This window comes from Dysidea avara, chromosome 3 (genome assembly GCF_963678975.1).
Source record: "Dysidea avara chromosome 3, odDysAvar1.4, whole genome shotgun sequence".
In the NCBI taxonomy this organism is placed as follows: domain Eukaryota; kingdom Metazoa; phylum Porifera; class Demospongiae; order Dictyoceratida; family Dysideidae; genus Dysidea; species Dysidea avara.
This window is the reverse complement of record NC_089274.1, coordinates 38,626,841-38,649,982: the sequence shown is the minus strand read 5'-3', so window position 1 is coordinate 38,649,982 and position 23,142 is coordinate 38,626,841. Positions and strand designations below refer to the sequence as shown.

Here is a 23,142-nt window from a genome sequence, read left to right as displayed (position 1 = left end):
GCTATGGTCCCTACTCTAGTTGAAAATTCCAATTTTTTTGTGTACTTGTTTGTTAATTTTTTTGTAAATAATAGTTATCATGACTGGTGAACCCACACATACTGTGAAAGAAATGGCGCCGTGCACCCCAGCTATATCAACTATTGTCTGAAAAGTGAAATATCTATTACGCTTCGTTGTCAGCTATGTTAGACCTGTTACACAGCATTACAAATCAAGAGCTGTTCAAAAAGCACCCCTGAAATCTACACTTACTGCATCAAAAGAAATTAAGAAACGGGTGCGCCCCAGCTATATCAAATATCGTCTGAAAAGTGAAGTATCCATTATGCTTCATTGTTGGCTATGTTCAACCTGTTACACAGCAGTATAAATCAAGAACTGCTCGAAAAGTACCTTTGCAATCAAAGTAGCCCCCTATGAAAAATACGCAAACTTCATCCTGCTGTCTGCCAGACTATTACGAAGTGAAGCTATCACGTGCTACCACCAAATCGACACTTGTCGCTGTCAGCGAAGATGAATGGGACACAAAGGAGGACACTGGTAAGTCCATGAAGAATGCATTGTACGTACTGCGGTATGTCAAAAGGCACCTCTCGGGCCAAAGTGATGTCAAACAGTGAAAGAATCAAGCTGTAGCCTTAGCCGCTATCGAGTTATGCTTGTCTGAAGGCATCAGTCAGTCAGTTAGTCAGTCAGTTACTCAGTCAGTCAGTAGATAATTCCGTTTAATAAATTTTTACAATTCCATAGCAACTTGTTTAAAGCATTTCGGGTCGATCTGAAGACTTGCTTGGGCTTAGTTTTACCTAACCAATACTGCCTGGGAGAAGTGAGGTTGGTTTTTGGGTGATGTTTCTTTATGGGCCACACCCACTCCTTTAAATACAGTGCTATTGCACTGTATGATAAATAGATTGTGCATTTCATGGTCTTCACTTGTGTTGAGTTACATATCCAAATATGGCCATACAGTGTAGCTCTACAATAGCTTCTATTTATATTAGAACAAAACACTGTCTTCTCAGCAGATGTTAATCTGAATGTGTTACTTCACCAAATATGGTCATAGCTCCATAATATACAGTATATAAAAAGGCATAAGTTTAGTTTGAATAGTTATCACTCAAGATCAAGAATGATGATGATCCTCTGCGTTGTAACAAGTATAGTTCTACTAGCTACACTGACTACAGCTGCTGTAGATGATACCTGTATGAGATATGGATTAGACATTGATCAACCTGGAGCTTCTTGTAGTGACATATATGGAAAGAACCCCAACATTCAGGACCAATCTGGCTACTACCTCATCAAAACTGATCACTTGTTCCTTGCTCATTGTGACAAGGAAGATAATGGTTGGATGAAAGTTGTTGATTTTGATGCTAGCAGAGGAGATAAGTGTCCCACTGGATGGACTGGTATCACAGTGAATAATATTCGTATGTGTCGATCCTCAAGTAATTCAGCTGGTTGTTATTCTACAACTTTCTCTGTAAATGGAACAAGATATCGTAAGATTCGTGGTAAACTGAGAGGCTACCAAAAGTATTCTACAGATGGTTTCTATAGTAGTAAGAGCACTAGCATCAATGATGGTAAGAGCACTAGCATCAATGATGCATATGCTGATGGAATATCTATTACTATCGGCAACCCTCGTAGGCATGTGTGGACTTATGCTGCAGGGTTGAGTGATGAACATAATTCTCCACAACGTAATTGCCCATGTGCTGCTGTCCCTGGTCCAACTCCTCCTTCATTTGTAGGTGAGTACTATTATTGTGAGTCTGGTAACACTGGAGGATGGGAGAATATTTACTACACTGATGACCCATTATGGGATGGTGCCGGATGTGTTCATCCTAACAACAATTGTTGTACTAATGCTGGATTACCATGGTTCATCAGAGAGTTTCCTATTGCTCAAAATGATGACATTGAAGTTAGGATCTGTACGGATGGAAATTATAGCACTAACGAAGCTGTCCTTGTTGACCAATTGAAACTGTATGTACAATAACACAAAAATTAGAGTGGAATCTGTAGGATTCTAGTTTTTGTACAATAATAGTATATTTCTACTTTGTGGTATCTTTCTTAAGACACATTATTAATTGAGCTGTGAATTTAAAAGTATTTTTAATTAAAGTAACAATAACATGGAGTTGTGCATTATCAAACAGTACAGTAGTACTGTTTAAGTAGAAATCCCCAGAAAATGACGCGAGCCGCCTAAAGTGCTGCCTTCAAAAATCATCCTAGAGACATCTTACGCCACAAAAATCACCTTTACGGAATAATGTTAGTCCATCTAATATGAAATACAGCACTAATAACAAGAAAACACTTACTGGACTGGATACAGAATTTTTTAAAAATCACCAGAGCTTGAAATTTGGTCTGCCTTACTCACTCACCCACCCACCCACCCACCCACCCACACACACACTCACTCACTCACTCACTCACTCATTCACCCACCCACTCACCCATTCACTCACTAAATCACCACAGTCAAAAACCTAGAGACCAAACAAAGAAGCACATGGCCACCATTTTACATCACAATAATAAACTCACCAGTGGGATGTGCCTTTTGGGGTTCTGACAAGTATAGGCCCTCTGCGCCTTGTCATTTCTTTTATTTTCAATCAGGCTGCTTGTCTTCTTCTTCATCCAACAAAACCATATCGAGGCGTTAATTTTCTGTACCAACACTTTCTTTCAGCAGCATATTTAGACACCACAGAATTATTTCACAGCTGGATTTCAGAAGCGCTTCAGTTGCGGCACTACTAGATATCTACAACTTCGCGATGAGCAATATCTGCAATGACATTTCGGTTACGTTTTGTGTATATCTATGATGTCACAAACAAAATGGTCGCTGTAGTGTGGGGACTTTGTACGGGGAGGTATTGGGCGAGATAGTGTTTCCCTATGATAGCATTTATAAATTCTAGAAAGGGCGAAGGTGAGGCATATAGTATATAATGCAATACAAATAAGGCTATTTGTGTCCGAATTTAAAATTTCAGTCTGCTTTCCTTGTTGGAACGTGTTTTGCACTGTTACAGCACATGAACTACTTCTTACCTATTATCTCGTGGATCCATGTGTAAAACACTAGACAAAATTCATTTCAAATATTATGCATCAAGTCTTTAAAGCCCCAGCACTAACACGGCCATTTTGTCAATTATGACATCAAATTTCGTAACCGCAACGTAAAGAAATGTCATTGCGGATATCGCTCATTGTGATCCCGTTCGCGATAGGTTTGTGACCACACCCAGATATAGGTGGACTAAAGTAGTGTTCAACCGATAATCAGATTGGTATCAGAGCTGATATCGGGTTTTTTGGTATTGATCGGTATTGGTTATTTAGGTATTCTGATACCGACTAATAGCTACTTGCGACAATTTTCATCATCATAACTATCATCATAAATGCTATGCTAGCAAAATGTGAGATATAACAAGCTGAAAATAGTGTTGAGCATTATTCTAGCAGGAAGGTGCAGGAATTGCTTTTTTAAACATTGAGCAACTGCTATGTTTGCATGAAAAAGATCGAAATACTCTAATAGAACAGTCACTGCACAATAAAATATTCTAATAGAGCAGTCACACAAGCTAACTTGATAAGTGTGTAAATTGTATGGCAATTATTGGTTTCGGTATCTGTATCGGTGAAAATTTACTGCTAGGTATTGGATCAATAGGTATTTTCTGTATAAATGGAACCCTAGACTAAAGGTGATAGAGTGCGGAGACCACACCTCTTAACAATCTAGCTATTTATGTAACAGTAAACAAGATGACCTCATTCCTTATTGGTCTAGCTAGCTAGCTGCACGCCCCTTTGTTGACTTGGGCCACTCCAAGAAAATTCATTGTTTCCCATTTCCCGCCCACATGCAGATTCTCTTCCCGCACGGTTATTCATTATTGCTGTCAACTGAACATTTTATTCATTATTTATCCTGTGATTGCATAGCAGTAACTAGTTTAGCATTCAAAAAGCCCCGTTTTCAGCTAGGCTTTCTACTGTTCAGGTTCTTAGTTTATATATTTCTACTGTATTCATACCTGTAAGTTAGTTATGAATTTTGAAAATTAGTGGAAATATCTATAATGAATAATGGATAATGAACCGCCTGCCCACATGTATTTTTAAGGTCAGTGAAATGGGAAACAAGAAATTTTCTTGGAGTGGCCTAATAGAACAGTCACTCTAGTACAACAATCATGTATGATGTTCTAATAGAACAGTCACAAGTTACACTGTAGCTAGCTGTGCTACAACAAAAAGCTAAACAAACTTAGTATTTTAAAAATTGTTAATTTAAAAATGAAGTAGGGATCTTTGCAATAAAAAGTAGTGAAACAAGAGACGAATGATGGTGTTACAGCATAGCTCAGTGGGAAAGTCCCTACTTTGGCACATTACCTACGTACAATTTTGTTCAATGCCAAAGTAGGGACTTTCCCACTGAGCTATGCTGTAATACCATCATTCATCTCTTGTTTCACTACTTTTTATTGCATAGATCTCTACTTCATTTTTAAATTAACAATTTTTCAAAAACTTTTTTTTTTCAAAATAGTACAGGGTGCTCAAACAAATGATAAACACGTATCAATTCATTATTTACAAGTACATTGAAAAAATAGGATTTTCAGTTCGATTAAGGATCATAGAATTTAAAAGCAGACAAGGGGATTACTTATACCTACAGATATATTAGTGGACATTTAATTTGACTGAAGTAGGAATTAAATGTCCACTCAGGTGTAGGCATAGATAATATACGTAATAAAGGATTGGCAACGCGCATAGCAACTAACAGACAATCCTCGTTACGGTCGCGTGACTTATTATGTAACTTATGCGCATCTATTGTCATAGATACGGCTACCCGACATGAATGCTCCGCTTTATCGTTCCCAGTGCTGTTATTTCGCTATCCAGTAATAGAGAGGAACTACTCATGTAACCAGTATCGATCGTAGTGAGCTATCAACCAGCGGATTTTGGGCACGGCAGCAACCGGCTTGGTGAGTCGTGGAGTCTTACCGTTTCACATGAGCATCGAATCCTATCAAGGATTCAATGCACTCCATAATAAGGATGGACTATGTAAACCAGGATTTAAGCCGATTGTATGCTCGTTTAGGGCTTCAGCAGCAAATACCTTATGTATCCAGTGGCAATGTTTGTTTTTTTAATGGAGAGCTCGAGATGAATATTGTATGTATATTGGGAATTTGCTTCCCCAGTAAACGCCAGGTACCCATTGATGTTGCTGTGACAGCTCACCAGGTCCCCAACTGTATACAGCTGGAGCAATGTGAACAAAGTTTCTTGCTCAAGGAAACACTAAATTTGCAAAAACCAGAAACCAAACCTGGAACCTTTCAATTACCAGGCTAGTGCTCTAGCCACTTGGCTATGCTGCCTCACTGTCCTTGTGTCAACTTAGTGGTCATTGTGGAACTTTGGGTTCTGCGACCTCTCCCTGTGAGATCTATATAGTCCCTGCACAAGACTCTAGTGCCTGAGTGGTGCACAGGCATCCCAGTGTTGGTTTTTTGGGTGGCAATAGGTACAGGTGCCGGCTTAGGCTGTGTGTATGTGTGTGGTGGAGGATAAGAGTTCACTGAACACTCCATTCTGTTTTTGTCGTGTTGTTCACATGTGTGTTGTATTGCGTGGGTGACTAGGGTCACCAATGCCAGGGGTCAGTCACTCAGAAAATCCTCGAAATTCAGCTATCTTAATAATGCATGTGCTGTTGAAAACTGTTACTGTGTGCTATGACCATAACAACTAAATAGTGCAGTAAGCGAATTTCAATGGTGAGGTTTCCTTTTATATCTGGGGCTAATTGTTTGTAGGAAACCATACCAAGGGGGCCATATTTACATGAAAGATCTCGCAATGGCTGTTGTTTTAGGTATGAGGAAAGTATCCGAAAAAAGTAATCGTTTTGACAAATTTCTGAACTTTGATCAACAAAATTTCACTGAGTGACAGACCTCTCAACCAACATCTCTAAATTGTGTAATGTTCAGGGATTTCAAGTGTTTGTTAGAATTTCAATAATATAAATCTTTATCTAGGTTTTACTTGGATTTCACACTTCTATTATTGCACAAAATGGAGTAGCTGACAGCCTCAATGGAGATGCAGGTGTGCTTTGCACAGATCAATTAATGGAACATCCATCAGTCATTTATCTAGCTAACTCCAAGCCATCCTGGACCTGGAAGCCTCACTGATTTTGTGTTATTCCAGAGTTCAGAATTTAAGATTTCTTTTGAGATTGTGTGTGAGAATCCCATGTCATTTGTGACTCTGAGGGTTGTGATGTTGCTGCTGTTTTATCTGATATGAATACTACTAGTGCTTGAATGCAATGATTGCAACAGTCATAATTACCTTGACTGCTATACATTGGGATGTGGGACCTACTGGCAAATGTTCTACAGGTGTACAGTGGAATCTCAGTTATCCAAACCTGTATGCCAAAATTGAATACTCTATTAGAGTAGCGAGTGTTCTATTAGAGAAGTTATTTTTCATACTTTGTAACTGAGTAACATTGTGTAAAGAGATTTTGTACAAACTTCAGTTATCAGGTATCTGAGCTGCAGGTGGTGCATAGGAGTTCAGATAACTAGTATAATATGTGTCCATTGTTTATATCAATTATTATAACAAAGTGAACTAGCTAGACTTAGTTTCCAGCACTTGAAGGGAATGTCTATTTTTTGTGACAAAACACAAGGACGTCACTTGATATCCAGTGGATGGTATTTGCTGTGAGCTGCTACATTTATAGATATGCTTATCATTCCCTGTCTAAGCTTGAAGTCACGATACACTACTCTTTACCACCAACAGCTCCTTCATGTTGATAATACGCTCTGTTCCACTACACCTTTTATATCCCATTTTCACATACTTTGATGGCTAATGCCACATCTGAATTTGAGCTCATGCATATTTGCATAACACCACCATAACATTGAGCTCTCTTGTGCTGAATAGTAACTTGATGTTTCTCCTCATGGTACCACGACAAAACTCCAAAACCCAGCACAATGAAACAGCTTCAAACCATAGTTTGGGTAAGTGGTACGCCTACACAAAACAAAGCATGACACTCTACTAATGGTTACGATTAATTCTTTATACATTGTTCGGAAAAAAGCACTTTAGTTTCCTTGTTAAAACTCCAAAACTGTGAAAAGCCATGAAGCAGTGGGCCTTATCTTCCGCTGGGTTAAAACTGACAGTGCGTTTCACTATTTTATTACATCAGATACTCACCTTAGTAGTTGTACGTTCGTTTGAAGTAAGCTTTACATCTTTACTCAGTAGTACCCTGCTACGATACAAGGAATGAGGCAGCCTAGTGCGTTTAGCAACGGGTGAGAGGGCGCGTTAACTGGATGATGAACCGTAACGAGGATTGTATGTGACGTCACTACAGGTTTAATAGGTGCGTTGCCAATCCTTTATTACGTGTATTATCTATGGTGTAGGTGACCTCCCTTGTTTCGCTTTTTATTTCTATGGTCCCTAATTGAACTTATTCCTAATTTTATTTGCTTATTTTGTAACATATTTATGACTGGTGAACTCACGAATATACCACATCAAAAGAATTATGGCTGCTCCACCAGGCGTATCATAACATTAATTTTGTGTCTGAACACGTTCCCCAACCATATGTAATGAAAAATAAAGTGGCCATTATGCTTTATTTTCAACTATGTTCAGCCTGTTACTCAGCGTTACAAATGAAGAACGGAATGAGACAGTCACTACAGAAATATGGATGATCTCTCTATAAAAGTAATAGGCAAATAGAGGGAACACACTACTGCAAATTGACACCTTTGTGCAGTCAGTAAAAAAATGGAGGACAAAGTAAAGCATCTAACATGCAAAAATCAAGCCTGCATTATTGAGCTATGCTTGTCTGAAGGCATTAGGCAGGGAGGCAGGTGCGCAAGCAAGCGGGTGGGTGGGCAGGCAGGCAGCAGGTAGGCAATTAGCCAGTCAGTAGAAAATCAAACATTTTAAACATTCTGCAGCTACTTACCAGAAGGGTTTTTTTGGGGGCATTCTTAGGCTTCATTCTACCTGTCAAGGTGCATGAAGGTATTGTGAGGCTGGTTTCTAATCAACATTTTTGTGAGAAAGTGCAAAGTTCCATAATCCCTATTATACAGTAATCACTACTGTACTGTATAATAGTGCAATTAAAAATTCAAAAATGAAGTAGGGTTCCAGTGATAAAAAGTAATGAAACAAGAAATAACTTTCATGGATTTCAAAAACCAAGTTTGGTTGATCTCATATTGTGAAAGCTTTACTCCTTGAAACTTCCCCCTATACACTTTATATATACACAGTGTGTCCCTTATGTGGTATAACACATGGTGTGTCCCCTATATGGTATAATATATACTCATGGTGTGTCGCACCGACTTTCTTAGCTGCACAACACACTACCGTGTGTCTAGATATTGAAAAAACAACTAACATACCTGACATTGCTACCAGAGTTAGCACTCCTCCAACATTTCCCTACACAATAATGTTTACACAGATTATACTAATCTAAACATGTGCATGTATATGGAGGGCTGGGAGGGATTGAAATTAAAATATACACTTAAATGAAAATCTATTTAAATCATCACTTTATTCAGTATATTGAGTACATTAACAGAAAATATCTCCAATAGATCCTGTAAAATAATTGGAGAGGATTACAGAGGATTTGTAGTTGTTGCGCACATATTTGTACTCTAGTGTTGTGAATTGGGTGTATGTACATATGATGGTATCATTAATGAGAAACGCTGATCATGGATTTCTCATGAATTTTCACAAGTATTCATATATGATGTACCACATCCATAAAATCACCTGTGCACATTGCTGTGAATAAGCACAGATTTTTATAGTACTACTGTAAAAAAATTTAAAAATTAAAACATGGGAATAGAGATCGCTGAAAAAAGTAAAGAAACAAGAGTCAAACAAGCCTGCATGTTAAACACACAGAGATCTCTATTTGGATTCAATGGATATGGTAGAAATGAAGGTTAGAACAGTAGTTTCTCCATAAATCAGGGGCAGATAAGTACTGAGGATGCTTCTATGTAAATGTTTATTTGAGTCCAAATAGAAATCTCTGTGTTTAACATGCTGGCTTGTTTGACTATTGTTCCTTTACTATCTCTATTCGCATGTTTTAATTTTTAAAATTATTTTTACACTAGTTTGTTTACTATTTAGAATCCATTTATGGATAGCTAACATGATAATAAGAGTTGTTAAGATCAATGGCAAAGTGAACCTACAAGAAGCAAATTTGCTTGAGAATGAGTGACTGTGTTATCATTATAATATGCATTTAAAAATAGGTCATGGACATGAAGAAAGACATAGGAAGGAAAGTTATGTAGTTTTATCCCCAAAAAGTACTCACATTTTGCTCTAGCCCTGTGGAAAAAATAATAAGAAGATGAACAAAATGGCATATTTCAGAAATTTAAAAGAGTACTTTTGTTCATTCCTTTTGACTTCATATTTTCCAGTGGACCTAAACTTCCAAATTAACTTCTAAAGCTTCTTTTTAGGTTGGGGGAGCTTTCTAAGGTGGTGTTTAGGTGTGTGTTCTATTAGGATTTTGGCCAAAAACGTAGGCGATCTCTATTATGAACCACTACTGTGGTTCATGATATAGTACTTGTAGTATATAGTACTTTTAAAACTGTGTAATTCTGTTATCATGCACAAAAGCTTATTTGTTCTCTCTGCATGCAGCCTCATTGTCCAGTAACAGTTCTTGAAACAGTGTATTAAAAACGCTTTATCACCATGTCTGGTTAAAACTGTAAATGACCTGCCATAGCATAAATCTGTCCGCCACCACATTATCTAGTTTGATACAACATCAGGGAAATACATGGAGCAGGTCTCAAAACTAGATGTACACATTGTCTCTAGTCAGGTACAGCAGGTAAACAAGTGCTCTTAAACTACAAAATGAAGTTTCATGTATCCCACAAGTCAAAGATACCATTGGAAAACAGGTTTTAAATATGAGGTTTAGGTTGTGGCCATCACAAATTATCAACAAATTCTGTAATGAAATGCCACCACCTTTGTTAGGTTGTGGATTTGATCTTCAAACATATGTACATTTTTGACCAACCTTCACCATTATAAGTTACAATAGAAGGGACTCTTGGAAAAAAGTACACCACATTGTGTTAAATAAATATAAGGCAGGCATGGACAGGCCAGATGCATATCCATTAATTTTGTGTGTTTCTATTAGAGTAACTACTTTCGCTTTTTAAAAGCTTTCAATTCTTCTTCTTGTTGATGGTACACTATTTTTTTACTTGCTTACATTATAAAATCAACAGACTTGAGTGCCAGAAAGTGTGCACCTGTGAGTTATGCTTTGCTTGCTATTGCAAATGGTATTGGTTGTAATGCATTATATACAAATCCACTTATTTTCAAGGTTAGTATCATGTAGAAGCTGTTGACTGCATGATAGGACAGGTACAGTACTGCAAGTGCCATATAGTTTGCATCTTGGTAACCATATAGGTATGTACAATTGCATTGTAGTTCTGTTGTTTAACTAACCCGCATCATTTTACTATACTTGCTGGATGGTATAATGGCCATGTGCTTTAAAAGTGACATCACCATGTACATAGCTATAGGAACAGTGCTAGTGTTTAATGCTTTAATACATGGAATCTAAAAGTGGTCCTATGAATAGGGGAGGTACTAATGCTGGTATGACAACTGAGATACTGCCCAGCCCTACATTACACACATGTTGCATACGTACAATAGGCAGACACACACAACTGGTGAAACACAGATACAAACATATGTACTAGATTTCACTGCACTACAGCTAAAATATGTAGCTAACCTACTTGAGCTACACCAAATGGTAACTTCCATTGACCAGTATTAAGATGACTAAGACACCGATGGAAAGACTCTACACACACACACACACACAGATAGCAACATGGTAATGACTACTGATCTAACCTTCAGTTAATGATGGCCGCAAGCCAACGTGAGATTTACATTGGTCTAAAATATTACCAACTTTGGCCTCCACATCTTTAGGACTGCAAAAGGTACACACAACATACTGTTGTATGGCTATACAAACTCCTAACATGCATACATATAAATAGGGCTGACAAATACTGCAAATACTAAGATACTCATTAAGGATGCTGGGTAGTTGGATAGTAAAATTAGTACTCAAGTACTTGTTAAGATCACAAGGTCTAGCTCATGTGATGTTTTGTCACACTGTAAGGATGTGATGATAAAATCTAAACACAGTATAAGGAGAGAAGAGTACTGTGAAAGTAACAATTATTCAAAGCATTGTCAGTATACCAATCTACACACATGTACACATACTACTTTAGCTGACCTTTTATTGACCAATTTGATTATATCATCAACTGCAGACTTCTTCCAATCATCTGATAGTGACTGAAAGAAGACAAAACCACTGAAGTTAGAGACAGATAGCATCACACACATGTAAGGTCTACAGTGCATAAAATCAAATCAAAAGTACATCAAGCAATGCACACACTTTGCAGTCATAGTGTTTGATGAATAGCGTATATATAACATCCAGTAATAATAGATACTATCATTATTGCTCTTGTTCTAATAAAATTTGGACAACATATGTATAGTAAGTATCACTTCAGTATGCTAACAGCACTGAGTGGTTTCCATGTCAACACAGTGGTCCCTCCATTATCTGTCCATCAATTATCTGAACGTTCTATTATCCGAACTGTGGAAGTGACTGTTCTATTAGAGTATTTTAACTCTATAAATATAATATAAATGTGTAGGCTTCGTTTATAAAACTTTACCATTATCCAAACACACCTAGGGTCCAATGAGTTTGGATAATGGAGGGACCACTGTACACTCATTATTTGCACACCTTATTCAGCAGAAAAGGAATATGATGAAACCGATTTACCTGTCTGACAGAATGGACCTTATCCGCAATGACGTCAGACACGTAAAAATGGCTGCGGTAGTAGTGGGACTTCCGTAAAATTTGTATGGGCGACTATTGGAGGAAAATTTTTGAACGATGATATCTCAGCCAAGATAGAAGATATCGAACTCTAACCTGCAGGTATGGTTATAAAGTAACTGACTGAATGAATAATAATCTAGAAAATCACCCAAAAATTGCTTCTACGTATTTATTGTAATGTCCATAGCTGAGGGTTAGAGCTCAATATCTTCTTTCTTGGCTGAGATATGATAGTTAAAATTTTTCTTCCCATAGTCGTCCATACAAATTTTACGAAAGTCCCACAACTGTCGTCGCCATTTTATGGCTGTGACATCATTGCGGATAAGGTCTATTGTTCCAGGTTAGTCCTTTAGGCCACTCCAAATAAATTCCCTTTTTCTGTCCTGGACTCAGGCATATTTGCATGCGTGTGGGAAGTCCATTTCCATTGGCAGCTTTTCAAGCCATTATTTGCCTGGCACAACCATAAAAAAGCATGGGGTTGTTGTACCTTCTATTTTAAGTTGCAAAACTAACACACCCGTGAATTTGTGCTGTACAGTACTGTTACTGTAATAATGGTGTGGTCTAAATTGCACCAAATAGACAATAAGGCACCCACAAATATTTTGATGCATGCTCCTGCCAAAACTTTTCCGTAATATATACTCCGTGTTTGAGAGACTGGTAGACTTTTAGCACCGCATCTAAGTCCTCTAACCTATTTCATGCATTACAGACTAGTGCTTAGTATAGTTTACAAGAAGTTTTGGTAACTTTGAGTGTACGTTTTACTAAAAAAAGCAACAGACTTGCACTCGTAATATACTAGTCAAGTTAACTGCACATGTGCTACTCCCCCTTCTCCAGAGCCAGCCTTGTTTATTGGTCTGTACCCCAAGGGCAATAGCCACTTTATTACAGGACCCAGATCACATGTTATCAAGATCAAGGTTGATTTTGATTGCTGCTGAGTTTACTCACATTGCTGCAAAAATTTGGCTTTACCATTGTGACTATTGACTGTTTGTATAGTTTTCAAAAAGAGCATGACTTGCTCTTAACAATGGCCTTAACAGCACTTTGACCCATACCTCTCAACTGGCATGCCTCTGGCGTCACTCTCACGGTTTGAGGTGCAATCTCACGCTCACACGCCCAAGGTATTGAATCTCATGCCTACAAGCAATGTAGCTTAACTTCCACAAAACCGCTCAGTATTAGAACCAAAAGTCTGTAAAACTTTGGATAGTTATGTAGTTGTGAACAGTTGTGTCACATAATCATTCTCACATGATTCCTGGTATTTAAACGAGGAAATGGTGCTGGATCAGACATGTGTGTGGGATTAATAATCTATGGTCAGAGCACTGGACATCGTTAGGAGACAACAGAGTGAGATGTAAAATGAGAAAGTTTTGACTGCCTGGCACCTACAAGTGTTATTTGAGCTGTGCTGGGCCATGTGTCATAAAATGATCATGTGATGCCATAGATACACCACAAGACGAAAATAGAGAACAAGCAACTAAGTGTGGCTGAGCACTAAAAGATAGTGACATTCTAGTGCCTTTAAAGGATAGCTTAAAGTGCACTACCAGAATTCAATCAGTGTGCTCACCAATTCATGGCACAGTGGCTGAAATTCCCAGCAATGATTTAACACTTTCATTTGAACACACACACACATTACCAGTACCTTATTGAGTAACAGTCCACTTTCCACGCCCCACACATTTCCACGACTTGTCACAACGTTCTGCCACCTAACACACGAAGCATGCACGACATGATAATAATAGCATTGGATAGCTGACTGCTGACCACGCGTCTTGAATATTCCTCTTCAGCTCTGATCCGAGTTGCCCATACACTTCAGGGGCTCCTGGTTCCTTGGAGATGTTGCTTACAAATCCTTTCCTAGCACAGAAAGCTCTAACGGCTTCCAGCAAACTTTTGCTAGGTACTTTCGTACGAGCTGCTTTCGTAGGCATGTGGTGCGCTTCTAACTGAAACACAGAAACGTGTAGGCGCGTAGTTTGTCGGAATTATCTAAATAACGCTCACTTATTCTGCAGTTGCCTTAGCAATACTTGTGTCAACAATGGCTGCTAGTAGAATCCCAGAAGGACAGTATACACAGACCGTTTATGGAATGGTAAGCTTTGTGTGTGATCATTGTGCATGTATTATGCTTAACGCAAAGGGATTGCGTAAAGTTTCGCTTAACCTTTTGCTCTCTAGATCAAGGAGCAAAAGTATGCAGAAGTAGTTCACATCTTGAACGCAGAGCTGCAAAACCATCCAAAGGTAAACTGACTTGTATGTACGTATTTATACAAGACATTGACACATCAGATAGTGAAGAGTGCATACTATTTGTTTTGGTATTGATTTTGTTTACGTGTACATGTATTTTTGTTTTTCCTTGCCATGTCTATAGACCCTTTGCAGGTGAACTGCTGCCATAGCATCATCCGCCATCTTAGAGTACAGCCCGTTTTTGTAACCCTGATAGCGTTGCTTTCTATAAGAGTAAAACAATACCCAGGAAGTAAAGCTGCTTCTTCGGAAAAGGTTGACCAGGTTAAACCTACGCTCTCTCCTATGCTATCAGGGTTGCACAATGGGTTGTACTCCAAGATGGCGGATGTTGCTATGGCAGCAGTTCACCTGCAATGGGTCTATACTGTGCATTTTGCACATATAGTCACATGAGTACTTGTAACTGTGTTTTAAGCACCTCAATGATGGGTTTTTTGACAATCATACACGTACACATCATATGATGATTGTATTTTCCTGTAGTCTCGAGCTGCTCTGTCACTGTTGGGATTTTGCTACTATCGTTCGCAAGAATTCTCCTCAGCAGCTGACTGGTAAGTCTGTGTATATAATTAATGGTTGTGTTACACAAGACCTCTGGATCTGCAGCAGACCCCCGCTGGTTGTTGTTTGATTATCTTTAGCTCCTGTGGCTTCATGACTGAACTGGGTCCATATACAATGTTACTTAGTTGTTTAGAATTTTCACATTTGTGAGCAGATGTACTCCTGTAGGAAACTCTGAAATGGGATATATTCAAGGCATTTTTACATGGATTCATTTGCATTAATTACAGACCCCAGAAATTATTGTACAGTATCTCAACAGGAATATATAGAGGGTTTCCTCTGTAGAATATATTGTAGTATATGTGTAATTGTTTTGTTCACTCATTACAGCTATGAGCAGTTGACTCACATTCATCCTGAAGTAGATGAATATAAACTATATTATGCACAGGTAAGCATATGTATTGAATGTACTTATTCTTAGTTGTTATATCAACGTTACACTGTACTGTATGCTTGTTAACAAAACTGGCAGTGACTATATGTTTCCCTTGTAGTCATTGTTCAAAGCTGCTTCTTATCCGGAGGCCACCAGAGCTTCATTTCAGATAGAGAACCCTTCATACCAGTCTAAGGTACATATGCAATTATAACTAAATTCTAATATATTTTAAGCACCACAAATGGATCCATTTTAGGTGCTCAAACTGCAAGCTGGTATCAAGTTTGAAGAGGATGACACACAGAATGCTAAGGTGTTTGGTATAGTCTCTCTAATGACGTTTAACACGTGTGTGTTGTGTAGTCACTGGTGGAACAGGGACCCTCTGATGATCCTGACACAGGAATTAATATGGGATGTATTCTCTTTAAGGTCACTATACAATCAAATACTTATGTAAATCTACACATATTTTATGTGGATAGAGAATGTTTGAGATTTGGCATTGCAATCTTTAATGCAATGTGTGTACTTGTTGTTGATTCTGTATGCTATTTGCATGAGATGATTGACAGTTTAGTATTGGTAACAGCTTTAATCTTGTGCTTTTTATATGCGTAGAAGGAGATAATTTTCTTATAAAAAGGCCACAAGTTCTATTGTGTTGCAGTTATACCTTGTAGTAGAATTATATGCATGGTAGTAGTGTTCTTTAATAATTAATCTCTGGAATTTAATTTAAGCGTAGCTTTGTAACTTACTGTGAAACCAGGTCACTGTAAAATAAGGTCACTGGCCATTAACATAATCCACAAAATGCATTATTTGCCAGCCATCTACCTATAATATAACTTCATCTAAAAGCAATGAATAAACAGTACCAGTACATATCACAATACATGAGATGTACTATGTATGTAGTAATCTAATGATCGATGCATTACTCTCTTCTCTTACGTTGTGTAGGAGAAACAATATGAAGATGCCTATGCCAGGTTTAGTAATGCTCTACAAGTGACTGGATTTAGAGCAGGTATGTATCATGTACATACACCTACATGTATACACACATAAACAATGATATACATGGTAGGCTTGATGTGATTGAAACAGTAGTTATACACCTGTAGTACATGTATAGTATGATTGACTGGCTGATTGATTGAACACATAAAATCAATACATGATTTTTGTTCGTTTACAAACAGACTTGTCCTACAACTGTGCTCTCTGCTACTACATGTTAAGGCAGTATGCTCCCTCACTGAAACACATTGCTGAGATCATTGAGAGAGGAATAAAGGAACATCCAGGTGTGTATATATGATGTGATTGTTGATTTAAAAGAAGAACATCTGTACCTGCAGTCCTGCATGCATGTTGTGTAATATATGTACATGCTAGTTAGTCTTATTATAATCAGTGATGTTCTCTCTTAGAGCTCAGTGTGGGTATGACTACTGAAGGTGTAGACATACACAGTGTTGGGAACACCACTGTAAGTCTGTTGTTGTATTTATCAATCTTGTGTAGTGTTATGAGCTGCAAAATTAATAGTTGTATGTGATAATATATATTACAGGTTCTTCGTGAAACTGCTCTGGTTGAAGCATTCAACCTAAAAGCAGCCATAGAATATCAACTGAAAAACTGTATGTTGAAACAAGTGTCATGAAATAAATACTGTTTTATAACTGGTTGTTCATTTGGTATAGACGAGGCTGCCCAAGAGGCTCTTACTGACATGCCACCAAGAGCTGAAGAGGTTAGATTGTATGAACCGTGTACTGTAATAAGTAAAGTCAGTTTTAATACCCACCAAGTTGTCTAGTGATGTGCGATACTTATCGATATATCGGAATATCGCGATACTCCAGCTGTATCGCGATACCGATACACACGTACACGTATCGATATTTTGATTGCGCCATCACGGAAATATGAAGGTCTGGCTTTCTTCAATTTGAAAGTGTAGCTGGGTTTTTACCTGTTTCCTAGACTCCTTAAGCTTGTTATATAATAGTGCAATGGTGTAATGGCTAGTACTAAACAATAAAAAATTATCGGCCGCCCACGCACTTAATTAAACTTGGCTTTGTACAAAGGATGCACTATATTGATATCATATCGTGACTACACAGCTGATAGATACAGATACACCATTTCAGGCGTATCGCACATCAATAAAGTTGTCCATAAGTACCTGTATTCAAAAACGTCCATCAACAGAATTTGATTGTGTAGGTTTTGAACAGTTGTTTATGTGTGGCAATAACTACGTGAGCTACAGGGTCATGGTGTATTCAGACATTAAAATGTAGACTACAGCTTGCTGATGCTCTAATAGAGCAATTGCATTCGCTTTAGTACAATTACTACACTCACATATCGGTATATCCTCACAGGAACTAGACCCGGTCACTTTACACAATCAAGCACTAACAAACATGGAGGATAATCCTACACAAGGATTTGAGAAGTTACAGTTCTTACTACAACAAAACCCATGTCCTCCAGGTATGTCCAACTGACCATAACTCTTATAATGTAAGCATTTTGTGGATATTGATTTCCAAAGAACATGTTAATCTAAATTCATTTGGCCTTTATACGTACATGAATTTTCTATTAGAGTGTTTTAGTACATGAATTTTATTTGGTTCCCTGACACTTAACTGTATAAAGAAATGGACACCACAAACTTTTACATGCCTGTAGTCCTGTGATTGTGTACATTCTTATTGTTTGGAGCATCCTGATGTGTAATTGCAAATTACTGCTGTATGATTTTTGCAGAAACTTTTGCTAACTTGTTGTTACTCTATCTGAAGTATGGGGTGAGTGAATAATATGTTTGCATGATATCTTTAGGTTGAGTAGGTGTACACGTACTGTATATTATCATGTACCGGTCTCCTGTATAGTACTACAGTTTGGCAGCTGATGTGTTGGCAGAGAATGAACATGTTGTCTATAAGCTGTTGTCCCCAGTAAGTTATGTTACACACTTGAAAACATGAGTGTAACATTATCTACCTGTGCTGCATAAGCACACACACACACACACACACACACGCACACACACACACACACACACACACACGCGCGCGCGCGCGCGCACACATACATACACGCACACGCACACACACATGTACGCACAATACAGTACACACAACGCACACACATACAGTATCACACATATCTTGACATCACAACAGAATAGGTGCACTGCATACTTTCACATGGTGTGTGCACATCATTCTCATATCATTTCAGTATCTCTATGACTTCATGGATGCCAACATCACTCAACAAAGTTCCCAAGAAGAGGTACACTCAACACACGCACTATAATGACAACTGGTTAACTTGTAGGCCTTCAGAAAGTTTGATGATATGGCTAACAAGCAAACTGATAAATTGAGAAAGTTAACTAAACAGGTACTGGCCAGTAATTGTAGTGTGTGTGTGTGTGTGTGTGCGTGTGCGTGTGCGTGTGCGTGTGTGTGTGTGATTGGGTGCTTGCTTGTTTGACAGGTCCAGGAAGCAAGACACAATCATGATGAAGATTTAGTGAAAAAGACTGTAGAGGAGTATGACGAAACACTGGAGTGGTATGTGTGTTGTGTGTATACATACTTACATAGCTGCATGCATTTGGTACATGTGATATACGTACAGTCAAATACAGACATTCAGGAGTGGGGATGGTAGGGATTTTACCCCCTCTAATGTTCCAGTATGTATTTTGCAATAGTCTACTTGGAAGGGGTAGCCTTCTCTGCAAGTTATGATCGCATAGGTAGACCATTTTTCTGTCACAGTGCGTACCAATAAGAGATTATAAACACGCTAATCCATCGTTTTGTCTGCCAGACAAGGTGCTTGTTACAGAAACTTTGGGTTACCAACTAATTTTATTAGAGTAGCTACTTCAGTGAAGAGGTGGCCCCATGCTTAACACAAAGCACAAAACCTGTACCTTCAGCAAGCTCAGTGATTGTGGACAAAGACTCGATTAAAACTACGTCACCCATTTGGCTGGAGTTGTGAAGAACAAGTGGCCAATGCTAACAAGCTGCCAGCTAAAGGCTAAAGTCAAGACTCTTTTCAGAGTAGACGCCTATAATGCACTTAATCAATATCCAGAGAAAAGTTGGATTCTCACAGGTCTCAGCTCTTGGTCCTCAGGTCCACTGTTTTACCTAACTAGTCAAGTTGGCATGTCCCAGACACCTCAGTGATATCACATGTTTTTCATTTGTCCTGGCCATTTCCCCTTTCCAGCCAAGGACTCCAACAATGGAAACCTTCATAAAATACTGTAGCTCATAATGTAAAGAATCAAGGTGATTTGTTTCTCTCTAGCTATATTCCAGTATTGATGGCCCAAGCTAAGATTTACTGGGACATGGAGAACTACACTCAAGTTGAAAAGGTTCCCATCAGTACACCCTATACATGTGACCATCCATCACTTTACAGGTGTTCAGACGCAGTGTAGAGTTTTGTAATGAACATGATGTATGGAAACTGAATGTGGGACATGTGCTGTTTATGCAGGTACTTATGGAAATATACATCTGATTGTACTACATTATACTGTGTAACCTTTACTGTACATTTCCAAGTCTCACACACTATTTCCACCATTTTAGGAAACAAAGTATAAGGACGCAGTTGGATTTTATGGTCCAACAGTGAAGAAAAGCTACAACAATGTTAGTAAAAGTACTCATGTATATATGTATTATTCAATGAAGTGGGTAAGGGAAATTTTGGCAGCGGATTTATTGAACAGAAGAACACTTCCTATGTATATATACTCTTATGGCATACAATATTCTACGTGTTATGAGGGAGACTAGCTTCAAGCTTTTCAAACGACACACTCAAAAGACTCATTTTAAGTTTCTGGAATAATTTGTGGAATGATGTAGTATCATCCAACTCTATTGAGAAGTTCAAAATTCGGATAGATATACTAATATGTTGTTAATCTGACACTTGAGGACACCTGCATGTATATCAGACACAAAAGTTTTTGCCAAATTTCCCCACAAGTTGTATGTATCCTAAATTTTTACCTGTGATATTCTGTCATTTCAGCTGCTCAGTATAAATGCCAGCATCCTAGCTAACTTGTGTGTCAGCTATATCATGTCTGGACAGATGGAAGAGGTGATGTGTTATTCGCACGCACACACACACACACACACACACACACACACACACACACACACACACACACACACACACACACACACACACACACACACACACACACACACACACACACACACACACACACACACACACACACACACACACACACACACACACACACACACACACACACACACACACACACACACACACACAAACTGCTACTATATATAGTATGTAATGTACATACATGCATGTGCATTGCACAGTTAACAATGATAACACATATAGTAACAAGTGCTGTAAACTCTTAATAGCAAGGTGCATTTTATTGTATACAGGCAGAAGAGCTGATGAGGAAGATAGAGAAAGAAGAGGTACAATTTGGTCATACGGTATCTGTTAAGGATTTTGTTACTTTATCCTGCAGGAGCAAGTATCATATCAAGATCCTGATAAGAAGCAGTATCACTTGTGTATAGTGAATTTGGTGATAGGGTAAGTAGTGGACTTGTTGGTATATTAAAATGTATTAATGACTTTATATTGCAGTACCTTGTATTGTGCCAAGGGTAACTATGAGTTTGGAATATCTAGAGTGATCAAGAGCCTTGAACCTTACTCTAGGAAGGTGTGTATGTAGTTGTGTGTATGTAGTTGTGTGTGTATGTTTGTGGTTTGGTATGCAATGGGGGTACGTGTGAGTAGCATATACATGTCCTGATCGCTCTAATAAAGGCATTTGTTGTAGTTTTGCATAATTCTACATGTATCCCCAACTTATAGCTATTACACTAACGTTACTACATTTAATGTGATACTTGTTCTAACCATAGCTTGGCACAGACACATGGTTCTATTCCAAGAGGTGTTTTGTTTCTTTGATAGAGAACATGGTAAGGTCATTGTCTCAATATATCACGGTTACCTACATAATATTCCTCTTACTTAGGCTAAACACATGTTAATGTTAAAGGATACAGTCGTCCAGGATATAATACAGTTCCTGGAGTGTTGTGAAGGTATTAACTGTGTGTTGGGATTATTAGTGTTTAGAACTGCTGTTCAGTGCATTGCCTCTTTACCCTCTTATAGACGTTTTGCTATCAAAAATGCAGCACTTTATGAACATATCATAATTTGCTTTATTTAGTTTTCATGATAAAAATTTTTGTATGGCTTACATGAATGACTGCTCTATTAGAGTAGTTTGATCTTGTGTAAAATTTTTGCAAGAAATTTTTGTACAAGTTTGCATACGAAAATTATTTTACAATGAAAAAAAAAGAGCTAATTACAGTACATAAGTACATGCCCATGTAACGCTCTAAATTTTTGTAGTTTTAGTTCCACGATGTATGCTAGTGTAAATTCAGCTGCACACTCTAGTATCTTCTCTGATGTACTCATAGTGTACCATGCATTACTCGCTTAATTGTGTTACAATAAAGTGTCAAATCTAGTTTCATACGATAAACAATCCAGCAATCTGCGTACAGCCATCTGCCTTTTGTGATCAGAAAATTGTGGTCCAAGGTGTAAAAGAGTAGAAATGTGCATGGCCTGCTAATGGAACACCCCCTGGTTTAAAACTGATATTCCTTCTAATATTTTGCATACACTGTTGGAACATATTGCTTGTATATGATATATGAATGTATGTGTATTCTTCAATGTTTCCAGCTTATGGTCGTAGTGTTCCGGCAATGATTGAACAACCCCTTGAACAGAACCAGTCACAACTACATCCTGGAAAGAACACTGTCACTTATGAAGCAAGACTGGTGAAAAGCTTGTTTCTCAGATTGTTGCAATAATTTCAACTGCTGCACTATTTATATAGATACATGAATATATAAATGGAATCATATCACATTGTGGTTGCAGGAATACAAAATTCCTTCATTGTATTTGTCTTAATGTATGCATACAGCTCAAACAGATGTTTTAGATGTGCCATGGATTAGTATAGCTGTACTATTTGTGACAACTGTGTACATGTTGTATTCTGTTAATTTTTGTACAAAGTTCTCAGTGACAATGAACCTAACACCATTGTATGTGGCTATGCAGTGTGCACGTACAAAATGAAATAGACCTTCAAATACCCCATGTGTACGTGTGTGCACTTTGTGCGTGTGCATGCACATTTGCATGTGTGGTGGTGCTGGTGTGCCTGTCAGCTGTTAAACATGGTGTTAACTGGAACCTGGAGACCTGAAGCAGCCCACCCAACTGTACCATCAATGGGTGCCTGAGAGAGTGAATAGCAACTGTCCATGTGCTACATAATATGTGACCGGATTTGCGAAAAGGTACCTTTTCTACACATTTTACATGCCAGCAAACAAAATGATGTAACACTTGACTCCTTACACTGATTAACTTGCTTTTAGTTTCAAAATGCAGCCAGATACTTTATCTGCACTCATGGAAAAGTTTAAGCAATTATATGCAATGATAAAAAAGTTACGAAGTTTCAAAGTTCAAAAAATGGGTCAAATTTTACGTGTGAAAAAGGTACCTTTTCGGAAATCCGGTCACATATGTAGAACTT

General features: G+C 38.1%; 3 protein-coding genes across 4 annotated transcripts in view; 2 read left to right on the top strand and 1 right to left on the bottom strand.

Annotated features, from left to right (window-relative positions):
* The window catches only part of LOC136250916 (DNA polymerase subunit gamma-2, mitochondrial-like), a 28,055-nt gene extending 13,892 nt beyond the window's left edge, over positions 1 to 14,163 (bottom strand). For both annotated transcript variants that reach the window (XM_066043265.1, XM_066043266.1), the window contains exons 1-6: positions 13,967 to 14,163; positions 13,842 to 13,908; positions 11,525 to 11,586; positions 11,125 to 11,207; positions 11,000 to 11,071; positions 8,577 to 8,616 (exon numbers count right to left, since the gene is read on the bottom strand). In XM_066043265.1, the coding sequence (XP_065899337.1) occupies positions 8,577 to 8,616; positions 11,000 to 11,071; positions 11,125 to 11,207; positions 11,525 to 11,586; positions 13,842 to 13,908; positions 13,967 to 14,136 (494 nt within the window). In that variant the 5' untranslated portion in view covers positions 14,137 to 14,163. The remainder of the gene's footprint in view (positions 1 to 8,576; positions 8,617 to 10,999; positions 11,072 to 11,124; positions 11,208 to 11,524; positions 11,587 to 13,841; positions 13,909 to 13,966) is intronic.
* LOC136248266 (uncharacterized) lies at positions 1,121 to 2,136 on the top strand. The gene has a single exon (XM_066040064.1). The coding sequence runs from the start codon at positions 1,142 to 1,144 to the stop codon at positions 2,027 to 2,029; it is 888 nt and encodes a 295-aa protein (XP_065896136.1). The 5' UTR covers positions 1,121 to 1,141; the 3' UTR covers positions 2,030 to 2,136.
* Positions 14,164 to 14,179: 16 nt separating the features above from the next.
* LOC136250915 (intraflagellar transport protein 70A-like) lies at positions 14,180 to 22,635 on the top strand. Its single transcript, XM_066043264.1, has 28 exons — positions 14,180 to 14,300; positions 14,387 to 14,452; positions 14,951 to 15,021; positions 15,368 to 15,428; positions 15,535 to 15,612; positions 15,676 to 15,732; positions 15,783 to 15,851; positions 16,386 to 16,452; positions 16,628 to 16,732; positions 16,859 to 16,917; positions 17,002 to 17,071; positions 17,135 to 17,184; positions 17,825 to 17,936; positions 18,216 to 18,256; positions 18,344 to 18,409; positions 18,696 to 18,749; positions 18,795 to 18,860; positions 18,957 to 19,033; positions 19,788 to 19,857; positions 19,905 to 19,982; positions 20,078 to 20,140; positions 20,529 to 20,600; positions 20,927 to 20,962; positions 21,016 to 21,083; positions 21,138 to 21,216; positions 21,422 to 21,481; positions 21,538 to 21,607; positions 22,269 to 22,635. Exons 1-28 carry the CDS (start codon positions 14,247 to 14,249, stop codon positions 22,400 to 22,402), a joined length of 1,953 nt encoding a protein of 650 aa, XP_065899336.1. The 5' UTR covers positions 14,180 to 14,246; the 3' UTR covers positions 22,403 to 22,635.
* Positions 22,636 to 23,142: the final 507 nt, after the last annotated feature.